Source organism: Heloderma suspectum, chromosome 2 (assembly GCF_057233095.1).
Source record: "Heloderma suspectum isolate Gila_16-S chromosome 2, 16-S_ref, whole genome shotgun sequence".
Classification (NCBI taxonomy): domain Eukaryota; kingdom Metazoa; phylum Chordata; class Lepidosauria; order Squamata; family Helodermatidae; genus Heloderma; species Heloderma suspectum.
In genome coordinates, this window is record NC_139459.1 from 406,549,412 (window position 1) to 406,569,326 (window position 19,915).

The 19,915-nt window shown below is 50.3% G+C and overlaps 2 protein-coding genes across 6 annotated transcripts; both read left to right on the top strand.

The window, feature by feature from the left end:
• The first annotated feature begins 168 nt into the window (after window positions 1–168).
• LOC146356766 (uncharacterized) lies at window positions 169–19,026 on the top strand. Of its 5 annotated transcripts, none has more exons than XM_084831961.1 (6): window positions 169–550; window positions 3,865–3,991; window positions 5,854–5,957; window positions 6,152–6,278; window positions 8,013–8,105; window positions 10,191–19,026. In XM_084831961.1, exons 2-6 carry the CDS (start codon window positions 3,874–3,876, stop codon window positions 12,725–12,727), a joined length of 2,979 nt encoding a protein of 992 aa, XP_084688087.1. In that variant the 5' UTR covers window positions 169–550; window positions 3,865–3,873; the 3' UTR covers window positions 12,728–19,026. The 5 variants fall into 5 exon arrangements, with proteins under 5 accessions (XP_084688087.1, XP_084688086.1, XP_084688084.1 ...); XM_084831960.1 differs by having other exon boundaries at window positions 182–550; window positions 10,188–19,026; XM_084831958.1 differs by lacking the exon at window positions 169–550 and adding an exon at window positions 628–2,441 and having other exon boundaries at window positions 10,188–19,026.
• Window positions 2,736–3,853, top strand: LOC146356767 (uncharacterized; the record flags this gene model as incomplete). The annotated part of the gene is made up of 1 exon (XM_084831989.1): window positions 2,736–3,853. A coding segment is annotated over one exon (930 nt), but the record flags the coding sequence as incomplete, so codon positions are not given.
• Window positions 19,027–19,915: the final 889 nt, after the last annotated feature.

Consider the following 19,915-nt stretch of genomic DNA (forward strand, 5'->3'; position numbering starts at 1 on the left):
CGTCCCGGTATTTCCCCTTAATGTGCTCTGATGTTCCGCCTTCGCTACCGTATCCGGTCGCAGTCCCCTCCCCGGCCTGTCCATATACGGCGGTGTTTGCATTTCCCTCCTGTCCAATCACAGCTCCCGACGGCCCCATGTCTTCTTCCGGCTACTGATCGCATAGCTTCCTCAGCAGCCCGTTTCCTCAGCGACAAGCAAAGGGCTGGATGTGCGCGCGCTTGTCTGATCTCGGAAGCTAAGTGGGGTCGGCCCCAGTCAGTAGTTGGATGGGCGACCGCCTGGGAATCAGGCTTCCTGCACTAAGCAGGAGGTTATTCTATCCCTTCAAATGAGATTAAGTTTTATCCCCGCCTATCCCCCATGCCGGATTTTCTTTTTTTAATTAAGGCGTTATCCTTGCAGAATTGGGGCTTCTCTGCGATTTTTTTTCCTAATTCAGGCATGATCTTTGAAGTTTCGAAGTTGTGAAGCTTTCCACCAGGATTTGAACCCAGAACTTGAGGCTCTTTCCAGGATTAAGTGGGAGTCTCCTTAGCGTCTGCTGCAGGTAATGTTAGTCCTAAAGCGGAGATCAGGCTGAGGGGCCAGGGGTCTTTCTCCTGAGGGAAGGGGGGCAGGGAGAGGGGGCATGAGTCCTGCACCCCCTCGCAGTCTTGTCAGCCTGGTGAAGGTAGGGGCAGGGTTCTGGCCGCACCCATCCGTACAGTCCACCCAGCTCCCCTTGGTCTGTTCTTCCGCACCTCCTGCCATTCAGCCGCATGGCGATGCTGCGCTGCCTGGGTCCTCCCCTCCTCTCTTGCCTCCTCCCGGAAGCGCCGTCTGCCCTCGGATTGTGCCCTGGAAGCGCCATGGTTTGGGCACACAGGCCGGAATTAATGGGATCATCTTTAAGGGGCCGCAGGGCTCTCTGTCCCTCAGACACAGGAGGGTCTTTGCAGCTGAGGTCCTTGTAGCTGGAGGGGACGCAGCAGGGCCAGCCTGGGGCCTTGCGCAGGGTCAGCGAGGAGGTCCGGGAAGCTGTGCGGGAGTGGAGGCAGCACCCTCAGCGAAGCGCCCTCGGCTAGCAGAGCCTGGGTCTGAGATATGGGATATTGGGACGACGTTCCAAAAACGACTGCAGCAAAGACAAGCGGGCCGTTGTCGGATGCTGGCGTTTTCCTGACTGGGGAGGTCTCTTTTTGTGCTCGCTGCGCCGGGGTCCGTGCAAAAAGTCTTCTCAGAGACGGCTTCAGAGCCTCGTGGTTTTGTCAGGAGCTCATAAGGCATTGTAAGGGGGGTGATTTCAGGCAGAGCGCTGGATGAACCTGCCACAAGGTTTTTGCTTATTCAGAAGAGCAGCACAGATGGCATAAACAGCGTGGTGTAGTGGCAAGAGTGTTGGACTAGGAGCTGGGAGATCCGGGTTCTAGTCCCCTCTCGGCCATGGAAGCTCACTGGGTGACTTTGGGCCAGTCACAGACTCTCAGCCCACCCCACCCCACAGGGTTGTTGTTGTGAGGATAAAATGGAGAGGAGGATAATGTAAGCCGCCTTGGGTTCCTTGCAAGAGGAAAAAAGGTGGGGTATAAATGCAATCAATCAATCAATCAATAAAATTGGATGGGATACCTAAGGGCTTCTTCACACAGAGCTTTTATCCTGCTGTTGAGATTGGTTACTCATGGAGGTTTGCAGTCCTTTACGTGACGTCACTGACCTCCAGGCTGTCTCCTGCACTACATGACCTTTATTCCACTGTTGAAAAGATGGGAGATAATGAGCTATCAGGAAATCAACCCTGAGTGCTCATTGGAAGGACAGATACTGAAGCTGAAGCTCAAATATTTTGGTCACCTAGTGTGAAGAGAAAACTCCCTGGAAAAGACCCTGATGCTGGGAAAGATCAAAGGCAAAAGGAGAAGGGGACGGCAGAGGATGAGACGGCTAGATGGCTAGCATCACTGATGCAATGAAGATGAACTTGAGCACGCTCCGGGAGAGAGCGCAGGACAGGAAGGCCTGGCGTGCTGTGGTCCATGGGGTCACGAAGAGCTGGACACGACTGAACGGCTGAACAACAACGAGCTTTCAAATTGCAGCGCTTGAGTTCCACTTCGGTTCCCTCCTGCTAAGAGGAAAACTGACAATAAGAGGCGCTCGACCACAGCGCCATCTAGTGGCAGTATAATGAAACGTGTGGAAGACTTGGATGATGGGGGAAGGTGGGGAGGAAGCGCGTGTAAAGGGAGTCGCTCGTGATCCTGCACTTAAAATGGAAGCAGAAAAACCTGTTTTAGTTGCGGGACTTGGGGCTGGTGCAGAGACGCTGTGAGAGAACCAAAGACGAGAGGGATGATGAACGGCTGGTTTCAGTTTGGAGGGCGCCGGGTTGGGGGAAGCTGGAGCAGAGCCCTGTGGAGAAGTACCGGAAAGTGTAGAGACGGGGAGCGGGAACAAAGGTCTCTCTCGAGACGCGCGTGCGGCAGAGCTGTTGCGTGGCGGAGCGAGGAGGGCCGCGCGGAGAGCGCGCGAGGCGCTGCTCGGCGCGCAGAGCCTGAGCGTTGCTGCTTTAAACCTCTATTGTAAATGGCGGCGCCCCTGCGAGGCGTCGTTCTGGCTGTGCTGCTCCGCCGTGGTTTCAATGTTGTGTATGTTGTGTATCGCGCTACTGCGCGCTTCCCGGTCTTCATTCCTGTGAACAGCCCCGAGAGCTTCGGCTATTGGGCGCTACAGAAATGACGTGACTAAATAAAGCAAGCCGACGACCACGAATCGTTCGGGGCCGAGATGCGCCCTCCGCGGGAAGCGCCCCGTCCGCGGGCCGGGCGGGCGCCGCCCGGGCAGCAGGCGAGGCGAGGCGAGGCGAGGCGAGGCGCCGGGCCCCGCGTCCGGGAGAGGCGGGCGAGAGAGCCGCCCCCGCCGCCCGCCCCGAGGCCGGGGAGGGCGCGCGCGGCCCGCCGACCGCGAGGGAGCCCGGCCCCGCCCGCAGTCGCCGCTGCGGGGGCGGACTCGGGCCCTCCGCGGCAGGGGGCTGCGAGGCGGCGGAGGAGGAGGAGCCGGGCTCCGCCGGCCGGGAGGGGGCCGCGGGGCGCGCCGGGGAGGAAGCGGGCGGGGCTGCGGCTACCGGGCGGCCGCGGGAGGCCTGCGGCCGCCTCCACCGCCTGTGCCGCCGCTGGCTGGAGCCGGGGCGGCGGCCCAAGCGGCAGATCGTGGACCTGCTGGTGCTGGAGCAGCTGCTGGCCGTCCTGCCCGCGGAGGCGGCGCGCTGGGCGCGCGAGTGCCGGCCGGAGAGCAGCTGCCAGGCGGTGGCCCTGGCCGAGGGCTTCCTGCTGGGCCGGGCCGAGGAGCGGCGGCGGCAGGTGGGGGGACCCTCGCTCTGGGAGCCCCCGGGGCAGGGGCCGCCAGAATCCCCCCCAGGGCCTCCGAGGAAGGGGGTCCCACCCCCACCACTGAACGCCCCACAGGGCAGTGGTTCTGAATGCTGGGATCCGGCCCCTCTTGAGGGCAGAGCACAAGGCAGTGGAAGGGGGCTCAGAGGTTCCAGGGAAGGGGGCCGGGGATCCTTCTCCAGCCAGCAGAACAGGAACATGCGGGGGCTTCTCCCTCTCCTCCCGGTTGGTGTTGGGAGGGGGTTTGGGACTCCCCGTTCTGGCCCTCTCCGAATGCCAGGGCTGATTTACTAGCCCCAGTCCAGACAGCCCTGTGTGCCCACCTGCCGAGGACCCAGCTGTGACTGAGTTGCAGCTCTTGGGAGGCAGAATGAGCGCAGCAGGAGGCCTGAATGCAAAGAGACAGGGAAACGCCCCCGGCCTCTCCCTGCCCAACTGAACACATAATAACGAAATAAGAATTCCTTGCCTGGGCTCCTTTCTCCTCTTCCAGCTGCAGGGGATGTTTTACCAAGTGGCCACGGATGTTGCTGAAGCAGCGAAGACTCTGTCAGGCTCCAGACAGAGGCCACTGTTTGGGGAGATCCTGCAGGAGGGGGATGGAGCTGTCGCCTTTCTCGGTAAGGAGCAATGGGACATATTTCAACATCGTCTCCCTCTGTCACCTGCGCCTGGCATTCATGGGCTGCTTTTAAATGTATTCGGGCAATTACAGGCCCGTTAGCTTAAGATCTGTTCCAGGTAAATTGGTTGAAAGCATGACTAAAGATAACATTAGTAGGCATATAGAAGGACAAGCCCTGCTGAAAAAGAATCAGCACGGCTTCTGCATAGGTGAGTCCTTTCTCACTAACCTGTTAGAGTTCTCTGAGAATGTCAATACACATGTAGACAGGGGTGATTCGGTAGACATTGTTTACTTGGACTCCCAAAAGACTTTTGACAAAGCCCCTCACCAAAGACTCCTGAGCAAACTTGGCAGTCGTGGAATAAGAGGAGAGGCCCTCTTATGGATCAGTCACTGGTTGAAGAACAGAAAGAGGAGAGCGGGAATAAATGGTAAATTCTCCCTGTGGAGGGAAGTCAATCGTGGGGTCCCACAAGGATCTGTATTGGGACCAGTGCTTTTCAGTTTGTTCACTAATGGTCTGAAATTAGGAGCGAGCAGTGAAGTGGTCAAGTTTGCCGATGATACCAAATTATTTAGGGTGGTGAAAACAAAACAGGATTGCAAGGAACTCCAAAAGGATCTCTCCAAACTGGGAGAATGCGCATCCACAGGGCAAATGTGGTTCAGTGTAAAAAAGTGTAAAGCGATGCACGCTGGGGCAAACAGTCCCAACTTCAAGTATAAGCTAGCAGTGACCGGCCAGGAAGGAGATCTTGGGGCTGTGGTGGACAGTGCAGTGAAGATGTCAGCCCAGCGTGGTTGCTGTAAAAAAGGCAAACTCCATGCAGGCATAATTAGAAAAGGAATTGAGAATAAGATGGCCAATATCATACTGCCCCTGTACAAATCTTGGAATACTGTGTCCAGTTCTGGTCACCACGCCTAAAAAAGATATCGTAGAGCTGGAAAAAGTGCAGAGAAGGGCCACTAAAATGATGAAGGGGCTGGAGCCTCTCCCCTATGAGGGAAGGTTACAACAGCTGGGATTGTTAGCCTGGAAAAAAGGAGGGTGAGGGGAGGCATGACAGTGGTGTGCAACATTATGCAAGGTGTGGAGAATGTGGGTAGGGAGACACATTTTCTCCCTCTCTCAAAATACTGGAACCCAGGGTCACCCCATGAAGCTGATTGTTGGGAGATATGAGAGAGATAAAAGGACGGACTTCTTCACACAGCGTACAGTCAAACTGTGGAATTTGCTACACAGGATGTGGTGATGGCCACCCCTTTGGACAGCTTTAAAAGGGGGTTCAACATATTCCTGGAGCAGAAGGGTATCGATGGCTACTAGTCCAGATGGCTATGTGCTCCCTTCAGAACCAGAGGCAGTGAGGCTGGATACAGCAGTTGCTGGGGAACATGGGCGGGAGGGTGCTGTTGTGCTCATGTCCTGCTTGTTGGTTCCTGGTTGGCCACCGTGGGAACAGACAGCTGGACGAGATGGACCCTTGGTCTTATCCAGCATGGCTCTTATGTTCTTAAATTTCCCTTGAGCCCTTGTGGGGACAAGAAAGCCTCTCTAACATACAAAAAATCGAGTTCTGTTGCAATAGATTAAGACTTTATGTACATTGAATTATGAACAAAAGCCATGTGGAGACAGACTGATTTCACAGAAAGAACTAAAATGCAACGTATCTTTGTAAATTGAAAAAAAAAGAGTGATTTGCTTCATTAGATTATGAGTTTACATGGAATGAATTATGGTCAAAAACAAAGTGGAGAAATACTAATTACACTGAGGGAACTAAAAAAGAAATGATTATGAGCTCTAAAGTATCTTCCCACCATCTTTCTTTGTCTTCCTATTAGGAAATGGGACGACGCTCAGAGATGGCGAGAGGACACTGGGGGCTCCTTCTCAGCCATCTCCTCTTCGTGTTGGAATGGAAAGAGCTTCCAGGCCACTGGAACAGGTACGGGGGGCCAGGGGGCCTCAGCCCTCTGCACATCTCCCTGGGCCAGAAAGGGTCGTCCATCCAGGTGGCTGCCAAGAAGGCCTTGAATGTCCCCCATGGGGCCCTGGATCCCACAGGAGAAGCTCCAACCGCCCCCCCCCCCTTCCAGCCTCTCCTGCATCATCTGCCCAGGGAAACCCTTCCTCTTCCAGGCTCCAGTGACCTTTGAGGATGTGGCCGTGCGCTTCTCGGCGGAGGAGGGGGCTCTGCTGGACCCAGGCCAGAGGGCTCTGCACAGGGAAGTCATGGCGGAGAACTACAGGACTCTGGCCTTCCTGGGTAAGGCTCCCTCTTTCTCGTGACTGACACATCCTGGAATTGTGGAGTTGAAAGGGACCCCAGAGGCCATCCAGACCAACCCCCTGCTCGGTGTACCCCCTGGTCTGCAGGGTGCAGCTCCTTGTGCAGCCAGTCAGGCTTCTTCAAATGTCCCTCTCAGGGAATAGTTTGTGATTATCCCTTCAATATTTCAGTTCTCGGGCTCTCCCTTCCCTCTTGAGCTCTTTTTTTCCTTCAGGACCTCTAGGCATGGGATCCCTCCCACATTTTCCCTGAGCTTCTTGAATTTGGCTTTCCGGACGTCCAAGGAGCATGTCCAGCTAAGCTCAGTTTTCACTGCCCTCTCTGCCACAGTTCACAAGATGACACTTTCCTGGCAGGTTCCTGCCACTCCCGCTTCATCTACCATTCCTTCCCTGTCAGAAGCGTGTGGGATGTTCCATTCTTTGCAGGGTGAGACTCCCAGCAGATGTCAGAGCAGCTGAATTCCCCCATGGCTGCGCCTGCTTGCCTCTGTGAAAGTGTCGTCCCCTGTGCCAGGAAAGCACCGTCCGTGTCTTCTGGCTGGCTGGCTGCCTGGCAAACTCCCACACCAAGATCCCTCTTCTTCCTCCCTCCCCTCTTGACCCGAAGGCTTCCAGCCGGGCTTCCATGCTCAGCATCATGGGTTTCCTCCCAGGTGGATATATTCCTGGCATATAATGCTTCTCCCCCCCGCCCTTCCTGCTGGGTCTGTTCCGTTTGAACAAGGTCTTCCCTTCAATGGCTGCATTCCAACCACGAGTCTCATCTGACCGAGTCTCAGTGATGCCTCTCAGATCACACCGTCTTGCATTAGGATATTACGTTCATCCTGGTTGCTTCCCATCCTCCCTGCTTTTGTGCATAGGCCTTAGAGGGATCCACCTCCCGTGCCTTGTCTCCTCGCAGTCCTGCATGTTCTTCTCCATGGAACATGGCCTAGTATTCCTGGGCTCTGGGCTTTTCCACCCCACTTGTGAGTTAGTTTAAAGGCCCCTCGATCAGGTTTGTGAGGCTCCTGCCAAGACCGTTCTCCCCAGTCCCCGCGCGGTGCAGCCGACCGTGCGCAAGGGCTCCTTCGTACTGGTATTGGAGGCCACAGTCCGTCAGACCAGCCCTTTCCCAAGGACACCATCTGTGTTGCCAGCTGTTCGCTTTCAGTATCCTTCTCTCCGCACTAATGCCCTGGCCTTTGACAGGAAGAGCTGCCGAAAACTCCACTTGTGCCCCCAGTCCTTCCCTGTCCTACCCCCAGGCTTGCAGTCTCTGGATCCCAATCAGCATTCCTTCCATGCTCCGGGAAGGCAGCACGCCTCCCCAGATGAGATGTCCGGCAGGCACTCGGCTGTTTCTGCCCCCTCCGGAGGGGGTCTCCCACCACTGTCACATGCCTGCCTGCCCCTCCCCCCTCCGTGTGGTCTGGGTGCCGCCCTCAGTCTTCTGTGGCGCTCAGGGCGGTCTCGCGTCTCCAAGTGTCCAGGACTTCCCTCCCCTCTGATGTGGCCACTGGACCCTTCTCCATGGCTGCATCTGACTGCAGACCCCTCTGGCCTCCCTGTGTGAAGGAGCTACAGGATCTGCCCATCCTCCCTTTGACCTCGATGGGGCTGGGGAGGAGGGGGAGGCTTCAGACTGGGGGCTTTGAAATCCCTAAGCAAATATTATAGACAGAAGTGCCAGAAGTAATTTCTCTCTTTCTCTCCTCTGCAAAAGGGCTTAATATTCCCAGATCCGAACTCCTCTTCTGGCAGGAAGAAGCAGATTATCCGTTTGTCCAGAGCTCTGAGGGAGGGGAGAGATCAGCAGGTGGGTGCTTGGCTCTGGTTGAATCCTAGAATCCTAGAATCATAGAATAGCAGGGTTGGAAGGGGCCTACAAGGCCATCGAGTCCAACCCCCTGCTCAATGCAGGAATCCAAGTCAGAGCATCCCTGACAGATGGCTGTCCAGCCTCGTCTTGAAGGCCTCCAGTGTGGGAGAGCCCACCACCTCCCTAGGGAATGGGTTCCATTGTCATATTGCTCTGACAGTCAGGAAGTTTTTCCTGATGTTCAGCTGGAATCTGGCTTCCTGTCACTTGAGCCCATTATTCCGTGTCCTGCACTCTGGGATGATCAAGAAGAGATCCTGGCCTTCTTCTCTGTGACACCCTTTCAAGTACTTGAAGAGTGCTATCCTATCTCCCCTCAGTCGCCTCTTCTCAAGGCTAAACATGCCCAGTTCTTTCAGTCTCCCTTCATAGGGCTTTGTTTCCAGTCCCCTGATCATCTTTGTTGCCCTCCTCTGAACCCTCTCCAGTTTGTCTGCATCCTTCTTAAAGTGTGGTGGCCAGAACTGGACACAGTACTCCAGATGAGGCCTAACCAGTGCTGAGTAGAGGGGAACTAGCACTTCCCGGGATTTGGAAGCTATGCTTCTGTTCATGCAGCCCAAAAGAGCATTGGCCTTTTGGGCTGCCTGCTCCTAATCCACACTGGAGGCCTTCAAGACGAGGCTGGACAGCCATTTGTCAGGGATGCTCTGACTTGGATTCTTGCATTGAGCAGGGGGTTGGACTCGATGGCCTTGTAGGCCCCTTCCAACCCTACTATTCTATGAATTCCTGGTGGGGCCATGTATTCCAGAATTTGTCTCCCAACAAATGTCGGGGAAATTGAAGTCCCCCATTACTACTACATCATGCTTCCTTAAAACATTGGCTATTTGCTTTTCAAAAGTTTCATCCTCGTCTTCTCCTTCATTGGGTGGCCGGTAGTAGACTCCGACCACCAGGTTGCTTGTATTCTTTGCTCCATTTATTTTGATCCAGATGCTCTCGATGGGGCTACCAAGCTCATCCTCCTGTATTTCTGTGCAGAGAAATGTACTTTTAACATATAGTGCAACCCCACCTCCCTTTCTGTTCCTCCTGTTCTTTTTGAACAAGTTATATCTTTCAATTGCTGTATTCCATTCATGAGAGTCATACATATCTCCTGATTTATAAACTTCTTTTGGGGGGCAAAGTATGGGAGAGGGTGGTGGCCTCTCAACTCCCGGTGGTCTTGGAGGACACTGAGTATTTGGATCCCAGATTTGCACCCTGGTGGAGGACTTACACTGGGAACTTCAGTTTCACCATATAGTTTCTTCGGGATCTTTCAGTGGTTTTCAGTACCTTTGACCAAGATATCCAAGTTCAGCCCAACCGATCTTGCCTCCTGAAGCAAGAAGCTGTCCCCACCACCAGCCTGCTGCCGCCACCTTCCTTCCCAGTTGTGGGAACCTCACCCAAACTCTCATGGGAATTTGGGCAAGCAGGGCCCCACACTGGGAGAATGGGCACCTGCTCCAGAGAGCCTCACCAGCCGCTCTGTCACTGCTGCAACTGCCCAAGCGGGAGAGCGCCTGGCAGGGCTCTCAAGCGCACCCTCTGGAGGAGGAGGCCGGCCTTCCTGGTGGGGGCAGGTGGCAGCAGCACGACACACTGCTTCTCTGACTCCAGCACCTGGTGGCCGCATGAGACCACATAATGGGATTCCGGCCTGATGGTATCTTTTGGTGGACTGGGCTATTGTTATTTTTCAGTGGACCTGTGTTTTCAAATGCATCTTGTACCACTTCCTGGGTTAATTAGGAAATTTTATTCTATTGTAGTTTGTGTTTACCTATTCGTCTGAGCTACCTAGAATAGATTATGTCCTCACAGGCAGTCCACCAATATTGGTATAAATAAGAGAAAATCTTTCTACACCACTCTAGTTACCAGCTCTATTCATCATTAGAGGCAATTGACGATGTTTAGAAGAATCTGACACTCCACTAAGTTTTTTCCTCCCTGTTAATCAAAACAGCAAACCACAGTCTTTGTACCCTGAATTGAGGAAAAATTCTCTTTTCATTTTTTCAGCAGAATGTAGAAAAAGATTAACTCAAAGCTCACACCTTAAACAACATCCAAGACTGCACTCGGGGGACAAGCCATATACATGCTCAGAGTGTGGAAAGAGCTTCAGGCAGAGCTCTGACCTTAACTCACATCAAAGAATTCACACAGGGGAGAAGCCCTTTCAATGCTTAGAGTGTGGGAAAAGCTTCAGTCAGAGCTCTGGCCTTAAACGACATCAAAGAAATCACACAGGGGAGAAGCCCTTTCAGTGCTCAGACTGCGGAAAGAGCTTCAGTCAGAATTCCAGCCTTAAGCTTCATCAAAGAATTCACACAGGGGAGAAGCCCTTTAAATGCTCTGAGTGTGGAAAGAGCTTCGGATGGAGCTCCGACCTTAAACGGCATCAAATAATTCACTCAGGGTTGAAGCCCCATCAATGTTCAGTGTGTGGAAAGGGCTTCAGACAGAGCTCCGATCTTAACTCGCATGAAAGAATTCACACAGGGGAGAAGCCCTTTAAATGCTCAGAGTGTGGAAAGGGCTTTGGTTCGATTTCTCACCTTTACAAGCATCAAAGAAGTCACACAGGGGAAAAGCCCTTTAAATGCTCAGACTGTGGAAAGAGCTTCGGTTCGAGTTCTCACCTTAACTCACATCAAAGAAGTCACACAGGGGAGAAGCCCTATAAATGCTCAGACTGTGGAAAGAGCTTTAATCAGAATTCCAGCCTTAAACTTCATCAAAGAAATCACACAGGAGAGAAGCCCTATAAATGCTCAGACTGTGGAAAGAACTTCAATCAGAATTCCAGCCTTAAGCTTCATCAAAGAAATCACACAGGGGAGAAGCCCTACAAATGCTTAGACTGCGGAAAGAGCTTCAATCAGAATTCCAGCCTTAAGCTTCATCAAAGAATTCACACAGGGGAGAAGCCCTATAAATGCTCAGACTGTGGAAAGAGATTCAATCAGAATTCCAACCTTAAGCTTCATCAAAGCATTCACACAGGGGTGAAGCCGTTTAAATGCTCAGACTGCGGGAAGAGCTTCAATCAGAATTCTAGGCTTAAGCTTCATCAAAGAATTCACACAGGGGAGAAGCCCTTTAAATGCTCAGTCTGCGGAAAGAGCTTTAGTCAGAATTCCAGCCTTAAGCTTCATCAAAGAATTCACACAGGGGAGAAGCCCTTTAAATGCTCTGAGTGTGGGAAGAGCTTCGGATGGAGCTCCGACCTTAAACGACATCAAATAATTCACTCAGGGTTGAAGCCCCATCAGTGTTCAGTGTGTGGAAGGAGCTTCAGACAGAGCTCCGATCTTAATTCCCATGAACGAATTCACACAGGGGAGAAGCCCTTTAAATGCTCAGAGTGTGGAAAGGGCTTTGGTTCGATTTCTCACCTTTACAAACATCAAAGAAGTCACACAGGGGAGAAGCCCTATAAATGCTCAGACTGTGGAAAGAGCTTTGGTTCGATTTCTCACCTTCACTCACATCAAAGAAGTCACACAGGGGAGAAGCCCTATAAATGCTCAGACTGCGGAAAGGGCTTCAATCACAATTCCAGCCTTAAACTTCATCAAAGAATTCACACAGGGGAGAAGCCCTTTAAATGCTCAGACTGCGGAAAGAGCTTCAATCAGAATTCCAGCCTTAAGCTTCATCAAAGAAATCACACAGGGGAGAAGCCCTATAAATGCTCAGACTGCGGAAAGGGCTTCCATCAGGGTTCCAGCCTTAAGCTTCATCAGAGCATTCACACAGGGGAGAAGCCCTTTAAATGCTCAGACTGCGGAAAGAGCTTCCATCAGAGTTCCAGCCTTAAGTGTCATCAAAGAATTCACACACGGGAGAAGCCTTATAAATGCCCAGACTGCGGAAAGAGCTTCGGCTGGAGTTCTCACCATAACTCACATAAAAAAACTCACACAGGGGAGAAGCCCTATAAATGCTCAGACTGCGGAAAGAGCTTCGGTTGGAGTTCCAACTTTAAATCACATCAAAGAATTCACACAGGGGAGAAGCCCTTTAAATGCTCAGACTGCGGAAAGAGCTTCAATCAGAATTCCAGCCTTAAGCTTCATCGAAGAATTCACACAGGGGAGAAGCCCTATAAATGCTCAGACTGCGGAAAGAGCTTCAATCAGAATTCCAGCCTTAAGCTTCATCAAAGAATTCACACAGGGGAGAAGCCCTTTAAATGCTCAGACTGTGGAAATAGCTTCAGTCGGAGTTCCAACTTTAAATCACACCATTCACAGGGGGAGAAGCCCTTCAAATGCTTAGACTGTAGAAAGAGCTTCAGTCATGGCCGAAGCTTTAAATGTCATCAAAGAATTCACACAGGGGAGAAGCCCCTCCTGCGCTTAGATGCGGACAGGGTCAGGGTTTGCTCCGCATCCTTGCCTGGCCTTGGTGTGCAGGGTTGGCAGAATCACCTGAGCTCCAGGCAGCTGCGCTGTTTCGCTCCCACCTTCCAGCAGCCCATCGAAGAGGAAGGAGGGAGGGGCTCTTGGGAGGCTGGTCTGCTGTTCCCACTTACGGATCGCTCCCCCTGCTGATCTGCCTCTGCTTTTGCTTGTTCTCTCCTGGTTCTTCTTGGATCCTGCTTGGTGGACATGGCTGCTTGTCCTCAGCTTCCCTGCTTGATCCTGCTCAGTGCAAGGGAGATCAGTGTGTATCTTGACCAAATGAGATGGGCGTAAGGAGGTGTGTAGGGGGAGTGCTTTTATCTAGCATACATCATAAAGGGGCTTGAACATTCTAGCTTGGCGCTGGCAATTTGCCATCTCGTTCTTTTCCTCAAAGGTGGAGCTCTTTTTCTTTGTGAGTGAGAGTTTAAGAGCACTATCATAATGCCCTTAGACAGTGTCTGAGGGGCCAGAAGGTGCTGGGATGGGGTAAATCCAGCCCCCTGAGGATGTGGACAGAGCTACAACCTTGGAGAGGAGAATCTGAGCAGGGGTGTCCCTCCCACCTGCGGCCTTCCCTCCCGGCTGCCCCGTGCGGCTTGGCTCTCTCTGCGGAGGTCTGAGCTCCATCCGCGGGAAGAGAAAGGAGGCGGAGGGCCGGGGGTGTACCAGCGGGTGGGAGAAGGGAGGGTGTGGATCCTCTGGACCCCAATGCCCCTCAGCAACCTTCCCCGCCCCCCACAGGGTGAGTGAGGTAGACAGGCTCAGAGGCCCATCTAAGGAAAGCTAAGTGGGAGGATGGAGGGGCTAAGAGAGCCTCTGCCCTGTCTCATGACCTGCCAGGCTCTTGCCCTCAGGGGGTTGGAATTTCGATGTCGCCCGACATCAGAGCGCTCCGTCCTTCAGGCTGTGCTGCTCTGGCAGGGTGAAGTTGTCCGTGAATGAGGGGTTGGAATATAACCCCTGCAGTCTTCTTAAAGATGTGTCTTGGGTCTTTTAGGGGGGCTTCTTGTAGGACTCCACAGAGCCCACAGTCAAGGCTATGCAACCATTCCAGACTGAATGAGCCACGTACACTCTGAAGCTGCCAACATTCCTCTACTTGATATTCTGATTATCCAGATATAATATCTGATAAGCATGAATATCACATCCAATTTAAACCAGATTAACCCCTGAAATACTATTATTGAGTAGAACAAGAAAGAAAAGCTATTCTATATTACTGTTGACGCGTCTGTAACTCTGTTTGAGCCCGAGTAGCTATGTGCACTCCCGTCATTTTTTCAGTTACTTTGGCACGGTGAGAATTTGATTCCCCTTTCTGACAACACGGCACAAGACACTAATGGCCATGCAGATAAAAAGATTTGTAAGAAAAGTATAATTACCGTGGGATGGGGGAATCAGGGCTGTTGCCTTACATGTAACAGATGGGGCCCACAGCTTTGTAATCTTGTACGATGTGTTGTTATGGCCTGCAAAGAGTTAGCATGGGTGCGTTGAAACAACGGCCCTGAGGCAGAGGGGGCAGGAAGGCGTTCCTGTGGCTGCTGCTACCTCTCCAAAGGATGGTTTGACAGAAGAAGAGCCTGGGGGCTTCGAGAAGGAAGCTAGGGGTGTCGTACTAAATTTCGTCGCCTCCTGGAGAAGAGACAGCTGCGCTGATCCGGCCAGGCAAGAACCTGCTTTGCAACACGGCCAAGAGAGAGGGTTTTCCTGCAAGGTGTGAGAGCTCGGTCGTGCAACCTGGGATGTGTTGGCTGCTACAGAGCTGGGGCCTGGAGGCTGGGGGTCTCCTGAGCCCAGGCTGAGGGTGGCTGTATCTTGCTACCCTTTTGTAGCTGCTACGAGACTTGGGGTTTGTGGTGTTTGGGAGTAAGCTGCCCATGGAGATACGGGAAACTGGGACATGCCTCTCAGTTGTGTGTGGTTATTTTGCCAAGGACTGGTCGGGGTGAGCCTTGACGTTTTCTTGGGATTTCGTATTTGTTTAATGTGTAACAATAAATCCTTTGTTATTTGACTTGCCCTTGTCCGGATGTGCGTGAACAGTAGACTGCCTGGGTTCAGGTAGTAAGGCTCGGGTTACATAGGTGGATAAGGGCGCAATCATTCCGATTGTGCCCACAACGATCGGAAGCCCCCGAACCCAGGGGCTTCCGATCATCCAATGCAGGGCAGGAGGAGTGGCAGAGGGGATCTCCCTGTCCCCCGTCCTCCCGCCCGGCATATTTTGCAAGATGGGCTTTTTAGTTGTCTACAGACAGCACTTGGGAGGGGGCAGGGAGGGGGCTGCAAGAGGCTCAGGATAACTGGTATCGCAGCCTCTCTGGTCTCCCCCCTCCCTGCCCACCAGAACGCCCCTCTTTCCCCATCTCTGAGGTCGATTTTCTGGCCTCAGAGGGCAGCCGGTGCTGTTCGTTCAATGCCGGCTGCGAATATGTTTCATGATTATTTTACTAAACAATTATTATGATTTAAGATTATTTGTGGTGGGACTTTAACGAGCTCTTAGATCCTTTGCTGGATAGGAGTACACCTCCTCCTAAGACCCAGTCCGCTGTGAGACTGGCACTCCAGGCTTACATGATGGAATATGGTTGAATTGCTGCCTGGAGAATTTCACATCCTGCTGACAGAGATTTATTTCACCAGTTCACCATAATTGCCTTAGATTAGCCTATTTTTTGATCCCTACATCTTTAGTATGTCAAATTAAAGATTGCAAGATTGACACCTTGGTAGTGTCAGATCATGGCCCAGTATGTTTGGAACTGCAATTTTCTGACACTCCTACGGCCCCTGGGCTTTTACGCTTTAATGTTTCCCTTCTCAGTGATGAGAAGTTTAAAACCCAGATGTTAGCTGAACTAACAGAATATTTTAATACTAATGAGAGTATGGCAGATTTGCGTGCCATTGAGTGGGAGGCCAGTAAAGCTTTTATAAGCATGAGCTGAATAATATCCTTTCACAGCAGGTGGAATTTGCTCTGACTTGTCTACGACAGAAATATTGGGAAAATGGTGAACGTCCTAGTAAGATCCTTGCACATCGTCTTAAACAGCATCAACATCAAAATGTCATTTCAGCTATTAAAGATGAGAGTGGCAAAGTATATACTCCTATAGACATAAATTCAGTTTTTAGAGTTTTATTTTGATCTTTACAGTACCAGTAGCAAGATATCAGAGCAAGATATGGATGCTTTTTTTTCTCAGATCAGTCTTCCATGTTTAGATTCTTCACAACAACAGCTCCTTTTAGCTCCTCTGCGTTTAGAGGAAATATGAATGCAATCTTGAAAATGAACACTGGGAAATCACCTAGTCTGGATGGATTCCCCATTGAGTGGTATAAAACATTCTCCAGTTCTTAGCTCCAAAGTTGTACTGCCTCTATAACCATACTTTGAGGCGGGCTCCCTTTCTTCATCGTTAAATGACGCTTATATTACTGTGATTCCTAAGCCTCGCAAGGATCATACCTATTGTGCTAACTATTGACCTATATCATTAATTAATGTAGACATCAAAATATTAACAGCAATCTTGGCAGATAGATTACAACATGTTATGGCTGCATTGGTTAGACCAGACCAGGTGGGATTTATTAAAAATAGACAGGAGGCTGATAATCTTAGTCATTGATCTAGTTGCTTTAAACTCTGAAAGAACTGACCAGGCAGCCATAATTTCAATGGATGCAGAAAAGGCCTTTGACAAAATCCATTGGATGCACCACCTCCCGAGGTCATGGGTCCCATTGTCGTATTGCTCCAACAGTCAGGAAGTTTTTCCTGATGTGCAGCTGGAATCTGGCTTCCTGTCACTTGAGCCCATTATTCCATGCCCTGCACCCTGGGATGATCGAGAAGAGATCCTGGCCTTCCTCTCTGGGACAACCTTTCAAGTATTTGAAGAGCGCTATCCCATCTCCCCTCAGTCTTCTCCAGGCTAAACATGCGCCATTCTTTCAGTCTCTCCTCATATGGCTTTGTTTCCAGTCCCCTGATCATCTTTGTTGCCCTCCTCTGAACCCTCTCCAGTTTGTCTGCATCCTTCCTAAAGTCTGGCGTCCAGAACTGGACACAGTACTCCAGATGTGGCCTAACCAGTGCGGAGTAGAGGGGAACTAGTACTTCCCGGCTTTCGGAAGCTATGCTTCTATTAATGCAACCCAAAACAGCATTTGCCTTTTTTTCAGCCACACCACATTGTTGCCTCATATTCAGCTTGTGATGTACAACAATTCCAAGATCCTTAAGTGCAAGTTAGTAAGATGTCCTTTAATAAGTGCTGAAGACAAGATTCTCATGGGCTTCTTTATAAGGATCTCATGGCCACTGAGTACAGATTGTCGGTGTGAAGTGGCACGTATGTTTATCAGGGCCAAAGGTATTGAGGATTTAATTATATTTTTAACTTTTGTACACTTGTATTTGTATTTCCATTTATAGGTTTTAATTGTATGAGTTTTAATGTTGTAAAGCCGCCTTGAGTCCCAGTATTGGGGAAAAGATGGGATATAAATAAATATTTAATAATGGTGGTGGTGGTGGTGGTGGTAGTAGTAGAGCATCTGGCCATTTAAGGCCAGTTTTAGCACAGATTTTGGCTAATTTGTCCTTTAAGACTTCATTCTTCTTTTCCTACTAGCCTGGCTGGCTGGGGATGGTAGGGGCACTGGAGATGCTGTTGAATTTGCAGAGCTTTGTACACACAACTACGAATAGATATGTAAAAGAACTTTTCTTCATTTGAATGAAATCTATTTGTTAAAAGAAAGCTTACACATCTCTTAACTCTCGGTTCAATCACTCTGGTTTCCAGGGGAGTGACGGGTCGCCATATACTGGGGCTGGTTATCTGAGCAGATGGTCCACCTTTCTCTCAGGCGAGAACAGATAACAGGCTAATTCACTCAGGATTTTATACAGCAAGTTCACTAAGTTAGAAAACTGGCAGAAAGTGTACACACTGCTGGCCCCCCTTCACCAAGGCCTTTCTCATTTTTTTGGCAGCAAAGTAAGTTTTCTCACAGTACAGAAAGAAGCATTCCTTATCAGTTAGAAGGTATACAGTGTGAAGAGCAAGTACGGAGCATTATTTTAGCTTCTGTGAGTAGGAAAAAACGTGGCTTTCACTCCATGTGAATACTGCTATGAGAACAAACTCTAAAATCATGAAAATTGCTAACTTTCTAGCAAATCAGCGTACTTGTTCTATCGATCACTGCATTATTACTGCATATGATTCTGAGCAAATTCACACCTGACTGCTTGCCATTCTTCTGAAACAATCCAATACATTCTCTCCTTGAATTTTCACAGGTTTTATATGTTGTGAGCATGGCATTGCAGGCTTAATACAGTGCCTACCCAATTCCACCTAATGAATTGACTACCCTTTCAGCTCAATCCTATGCATGTTTTGTCATTTGTGGGTTTGGGGTGGTGGTGTTTTTTTTTATTTTGCATGAACTCTAGCTTCAGTGGTGAGGGAAAGGCACTTAGTGCATGCTCAGAGTTTCTCCATAACTTAGCCCTAGTTTTGAAAACAGACCCATTGGCTGAATCCTGGTGAAGTCTTGGCACAAATGAAGTCATGGGGAGGAAGATACAATGAGAGCTTGTGCATAACAAGGAGGAGGCAGAGAGGAGTTGCACAAAACAAGACATCTGTTTTTATGAAGAGTTGCTGGAGGATGGTAGGATGCGGAGGGATGGTTGCATGGAGAGGAATAGAATTGGCAGGGGGAGAATGCAAGTGCTTAGTGGTGAAAGAAAAGCATTCTGCATATGCTCAGAGGTACTCTCTATTTAAGAACATAAGAAGAGCCGTGCTGCATGAGACCAAGGTCCATCTAGTGCAGCATTCTGTTCACACAGTGGCCAATCAGATGCCCATGGGAAACCGACAAGCAGGACATGAGTGCAATAGCACCTTCCTGCCCATGTTCTCCTGCTGCTAACATTGCTGAAATGTAAATAACTTATAGTCATTCTAAATTTTCATGTATGTATATCCTTCAGAAACTTTGCAGGTTTCTTGCCTGGGAGACACCTCTAATGGCCTATGCATTTTCATACAATTTACCCAAAAAACTACTGGGGAAGGGGTGAAGGGAAAGCTAATCACTCCCTCCCCAAACTGGAGAACTCCCCTTCCACATGAACTGCTGCACTTATCCTTCTGAAACTTTGCTGGCTTCTTACTTAGGGACAACTCTAGGCTGTCTGTAATTTTCAGAACAATGGTCCACAAGGAAAATAAGGACAGAAGTATGTCCTCTTTTGGAGCCCTCAAAATGTCAAGGCCACCCTTGCACAAAAACCCTTGGGGCCATCATTCTGAAATTTGGAGATATGATCTCCTCTGATGGGGCAATGCATCCTGAAATGTGTATCCAATTCTTCCAAGTAATAAAAAAATTATTGGCAGTTCCCTTTAAAAGAAAATCAAAATATAAACCCTGCACCTATTTTTCCTGACATTGGGCAGGTGTAATCCCCCTCTAGGGGGCTAGTATGCCTGAAATTATCATCCAGTTCTGACCAAGAGAAAAAAGTTACAGTTTTTTAAAAAAAAAATTCCAATGGTAGTCAACAGAAGCATAAAGTCTCATTTTTCCAAACCTTGACTCAGGTTTGGTGCTGAGCTGAAATGATCTGACTACAAAATGGCCTGCACAGAAGCAGGATGTTTTCCAAAACGCTGAATCGGGGTCTGAGTTGAAGTGGGGTGGGGGGTCAGTGCACACTTCTTATGTATGTATATATGCATGTAATCTATACACACACATATTAGAGGTGCAGTTAGACTCAGATATAAAGATGATTGATAGATAGATAGATAGATAGATAGATAGATTGATGCAAATTTATGTTATGGTCCTGTGCCCCAGACCTTTTAAGAACCTAGCAACACCCCTGATCCCAGAGTACAGGACAAGGAATAATGGGCTCAAGTGACGGGAAGCCAGATTCCAGCTAAGCATCAGGAAAAACTTCCTGACTGTTAGAGCAACAGGACAATGGAACCCATTCCCTGGGGAGGTGGTGGGCTCTCCCACACTGGAGGCGTTCAAGACGAGGCTGGACAGCCATCTGCCAGGGATGCTCTGACTTGGATTCCTGCTTTGAGCAGGGGGTTGGACTCGATGGCCTTGGAGGCCCCTTCCAACCCTACTATTCTGTGATTCTATGAATCTAGTGGGGTTTCCTGGGGAGTTGCTGCAGTTTTAGCCAGTACTCCTTCCAAGGCCTTGGCATCTGTCCAAAGCAAAAGCTTCATGGTTGCAACTCTCCAGAAATCATATAGCAGATGGCAGTTA